The sequence below is a fragment of the Monoraphidium neglectum genome, assembly GCF_000611645.1.
Source record: "Monoraphidium neglectum strain SAG 48.87 unplaced genomic scaffold scaffold00590, whole genome shotgun sequence".
Lineage (NCBI taxonomy): Eukaryota > Viridiplantae > Chlorophyta > Chlorophyceae > Sphaeropleales > Selenastraceae > Monoraphidium > Monoraphidium neglectum.
Window position 1 is genome coordinate 1 of NW_014013038.1, and position 4,670 is coordinate 4,670.

General features: G+C 65.7%; 2 protein-coding genes across 2 annotated transcripts; one reads left to right on the top strand and one right to left on the bottom strand.

The window, feature by feature from the left end:
- Positions 1–565: 565 nt before the first annotated feature.
- On the top strand, positions 566–1,350 carry MNEG_4298 (phosphoribosylformylglycinamidinesynthase; the record flags this gene model as incomplete). Its single annotated transcript, XM_014047220.1, has 2 exons — positions 566–675; positions 1,089–1,350. The coding sequence occupies 2 exons, from the start codon at positions 566–568 to the stop codon at positions 1,348–1,350; spliced, it is 372 nt and encodes a 123-aa protein (XP_013902674.1).
- A 1,775-nt stretch (positions 1,351–3,125) lies between these two features.
- Positions 3,126–3,873, bottom strand: MNEG_4299 (hypothetical protein; the record flags this gene model as incomplete). The annotated part of the gene is made up of 2 exons (XM_014047221.1): positions 3,126–3,273; positions 3,623–3,873. The coding sequence occupies 2 exons, from the start codon at positions 3,871–3,873 to the stop codon at positions 3,126–3,128; spliced, it is 399 nt and encodes a 132-aa protein (XP_013902675.1).
- Between the last annotated feature and the right edge of the window lie 797 nt (positions 3,874–4,670).

The window sequence follows — 4,670 nt, forward strand, 5'->3', positions numbered from 1 at the left end:
CCCCACCCCCCAGGCACCATCCGCTTCAACGAGCGCGTCCTGCAGCAGTTCCAGGCCTTCTACAACCGCCCCGACACCTTCTCCCTCGGCATCTGCAACGGCTGCCAGCTGCAGGCGCTGCTCGGCTGGGTGCCCGCGACGGGGGACGCCAGCGGCGGCGTGAGCGCGCAGCTGCCGGACGGCGCGCAGCCGCGCTTCGTCCACAACAAGAGCGGCAGGTGTGTGTGTGTGTGTGTGTGTGTGTGTGCCCACGGGCGGGCGCCGTGTGCTCGGTTGATTGCCCTTACCCTTGCATTACGGGCGCGCACCAGCTCAATTATCTTGTGCATGCATCGTGTATGTCACCCCCACAGCTCGTGTGGACCACCACTTGCTTACCCCCGCCACTCTGAGCCGTCAATAACCTGTTTGGTTCCTCTGCCTCTATCCAGCCAGCGCACGCCCACGCTCGCGCTCAGCTTCCGCATCTAAACAAGCATGCATAACAACCCAACGACACAGGTTCGAGTCCCGGTGGGTGCAGGTGGCAATCTCGGAGGACACGCCCTCGCTTTGGCTCGCGGGCATGGGCGGCGCCAAGGTCGGCGTGTGGTGCGCGCATGGCGAGGGCCAGGCGCTGTTCCCCGACCCTGCTGTGGAGAAGAGGGTGCTCGACAGCGGCCTGGCGCCCATCCGGTGAGTTGGAGCAATGATATGATATGATGCAACAATGGGATGTGAAGCGTGGAGGTGCCTGGACGGTTCGTTGTGCTTGTGGTGATGTGTGTTTGCTGCTACTGCGTTTCTGCATCCATTGTGTCGGGGCGAGGGTGCGCGGCAGGGAGGCTGGCGCGTGCGCAGCTCTCGTGCCGCTGATGCGCATATTTGCGTTGTTGAGAACTGAGCGGTGCGCCGCCTGAAGACAACCTTTGTTGTTTACTTTCTGCTGAGGCACGGCTGCATTCCTCTCACCCTCTCAAGCACCCTGCTGCGCCTTTCCCGTTTGTTATGGCGTTTGCGCAACAACCCTGCCAATCCCTTCTCAAATCCGCCTACTCCTCACATGAACCGCCGACCCCCGTGCCCAAATCAAAACCCCCGACCGGCAGGTACGTCGACACCTCCGGCTCCGCGACCGAGCGCTACCCCTTCAACCCCAACGGCTCCCCCCACGGCATCGCCGCCCTCTGCAGCGCCAACGGCCGCCACCTGGCGATGATGCCGCACCCAGAGCGATGCTTCCTCGCCTGGCAGCTGCCGCACAGCCCGCCGGAGGTTGGGCTGGACCCCTACGGCGCCGGCCCCTGGCTGCGTCTCTTCCAGAACGCGCGCGAGTGGGCCGAGGCCAACCCGCGCCCCGCAGACGCGTGAAGGGGGGCCGGGCTGGCGCGGCCGCCGCCCTCTGCCAGAGGGGGGGACGTTCGCCCCTGGGCCGGGCACCCGACGCACGCAGCGCGCGCGGCCGCCGGCGGTGCGACGTCCGCCGCGGCCGCGCGCGCCGTGCCTGTGCGTCGGTAGTTGATGACAACAGTGGGTGCGAGACGGGCCGCGGGTTCGGCGCGACTTATCCGTGGCGGCAGCGGGACGGCTTGCTCCACTGCATTGCTTTGGTTTCTGTATACAGACTGACTTTCTCCTGGATCAATTCTTGTCGACACATCTTGGTCATGGCAACGCGCACGCGCAGTTGACGATCTACACATACATCCGCTGTGTGTGCTGCCAACCCTCTTGACAATGCAAGCATTTGTGGCCCCAGAGGCCCCCATTCACACGACAGTGAATGGTTCTAATCTGCATGGCCACGGTGCAGGCCGCAGATTGGACCCGCCCGCTGCAGGGCGGGGCCAAGCGCTTCGTCTGATTGCCCTCGTGAGCAGAGCAGGCACAGGCCCGCGGCCCCGTCCCGCCGCGCGTTTGCGCAGGCTCCCCCGCCCCGCAGCCATCCCATTGGCGCCGGCTGCACTGACCCCAACCGATCACATTTCCAGCCGCTCGGTCGCATGACGATGTAAATGCGCAATATGATGCGTACAAGGGAGGCCAGCTCATTGATGAAACACGCAGCAACCAGCCGGGAATGTCAGCATAGTGAAGCAAAGCGGCAGGCCCTGCAAGCTATCCAGGCAAAGCATACCACGAGCAATGCTGCTTGGCAATGCAGGGAGGGGACTTGACGTGAGCAGCTCCTTGGGGCGGACGCGTGGGGGCAACGTAGGTTGCGCCCCCGCGCCGCTCTGCGCGGGGAAACCAAGCGTATGTACGTGGTTGGCGTCGCGGCGAGACCGCGATTCCACACTGACCACGGCAAGGGCTGTTTCGCCTGGTTGTAGGTGTGCATTTCAACCTAAGCCGCTCGAGGCGCACTGACGCACCTCAAGCGGGGGCGCCCCTGCGCAAGTTGCTCTTCTTATCTGCGCAGGGCGCAGCGCTCGGCATCATCCAGTGAGTCCAAACCTTGCAGCGGCGTGTAAGGGGGGGGGGTCGCACGGCCGGCTCTGCGCTGCTGTCAATGGATTGTGCCCGCAACGGCGCCAGCCCTGCGCCACCCAAGCAACAGTGAGAGCTCCCGGCGGGGGCTGCTACACGGTACGGGCGCTTGGAAGATGTGGTGCTACACTGGAAATTGGCTGCCGAGCTTTCAGCGACCTGGGTGTGCACAAGTGGTGTAAGGAGGCCTGGAAACCCTGGGCAAGCCCCCCCCTCTCTCTCTACACACACACACACACACACACACACACGATGATGGCCAAGAGCTTGCACGCTGGCACTGACTTGGCTGCTCTGCACCAACCACATTACAGTCTTGATGAGCCAAATAGCACGATGGACGCACTCAATGGCACAGGCTGCCTGTCATCCAGGATGCTGATGCAAACGAAATACGTGCCTGTGCGGCAACATAATGAATCTGAATGCGGCCTGCGGGCCCCTGCCCTCACACAAGACCAACAGACAAGCGGTTCCCAACAATGTGAGTATGCCCCAAGACGCTGCAACAATTTCATGGAGAACCCTTGCCAAAATCCTACCCCCAAAATTTAAGCACCGGCGCAAACATCGTAAAGGGACCTTATCTTGCTGCGCCCCCCCCCCCTCGCCTCCCTCGCTGACCCCCGGACAAGCGCCCCGTCCACCCGTCTCCCTCACTCCGCCCAGCTGCGCGCCGCAAGCACGCCGACCGTGTCGCCCGCGCGCACGGGGCCGCTGGCGGCCGGCTGGCAGTACGTCGCGAAGAAGCTGGCGTGGGTCCAGCGCTTGCGGGCGGCCGCCCATCCCAGCTCCTTGCCGGTCCTGTTGGTTGACAAACGCACAGGTGGCCAGAAGTGAGTGCGGCAGGGCGCCGTCTCGCGCCGCCGCGACGCAAAGCATGTGGGGCCGAGGCTTGAAGCGGGGCGGCGGGACTCGAGGCGACGGCGCCACGCGGCGTGGGCGTCCAGGAGGCGGGTGCCCGCGCGCTCCTCACTTCGTGGCTGCCCACCCAGGCATGCTGCAGGCGCCTCTTGCTGTGCACGTTGGCCCGGTTCCCCAGACGCCTTGCAAACAGCTATGCGCACGTCAGCAATGCCTCGCACACACAACAAGCACACAGGCACACACGCATGCACACACACACACGCACACGCACACGCACCACACTCACCTGAAGCGGTTCAGCGTGTCCAGCGGGTTTGGCTCCCGCTTCACACCCAATTCCTGGTCCACAGACGGCACAGCACACCTATCACACGGCCGCACCACCGCCATTTCAAGCGCCCCCGCCGCCGCCCCCACCGACGCGGCCGCCGCCTCGTCGCTGTCGCCGCCGCCGCCGACGCGGATGCGGCCCCATGCATCCTCCGCAAAGGGGCCGCCGGCGCCGGCGACGACCAGGTTTGGGCGGAAGCGCGCCATGGGGATGGGGGCCGGCAGGCGGGTGTTGAGGTCGGCCAGTGACTCCTCGCACGCCACCAGAATTGGGAAGCCGTCTTTGGGTTCGCAATTGTTGATTTGGACACGCCGTTTGTTCGAGGTTTTCCGGGGTCCCGGGAGTTTGCAAGGGCAGAGGGAGGGGCGGATTCAGTGGGTGGTGGTAGGGCGGGCGGGGCGGACCTTCTTGAGGGCGGGCGCCGGGCGCCGTGGGCGGCTCGCGCTGTTGGGGCCTCGTCGAGGCCGCTGAAACCGCCAAAAATGACACAGGCAGCCCCTAAACCCCACCTCGCTCAAGCTTCTAGACCCCCCAGGCCACGCGCGCCCCCACCTGGGAACGCCACCTCGCCACTGCAAAACTCGGAATCCGTCGGCCGCACCGTCGGCGCCGCCGCCGCCGCCGCGTTGCCGCCCGCCGCGCCGCCGCCACCAATGTAGCGGACCTGCAGTGTTGCCCAGCGGGGCCGGGCGTCGGGGCAGCTGGTTGTCCTAAAACCCGATGAGTGGTCCTCTGGGCTCGGGGCCGTCCCATGTGATCTGTCGGTCGGCTTGCCGAAACGCAGTCAGGGCCGGCCGGTCCCACCCTGCCCCCCAAAGTGGGCCCGCACATCCATGCACGCGCACATACACATGCACGCGCACACAAGGTCGCACGCAGCGCCCCGGCGCGCCCGCACTCCAGGAGCCGACACCCTCCCCTGGCGCTGCCCCCCACCCCCAAACCCCAAACCCACCAGCCTCACGGGCCGCCCCAAAAACCTCGAAAGCCCCGCCCCCGCCTC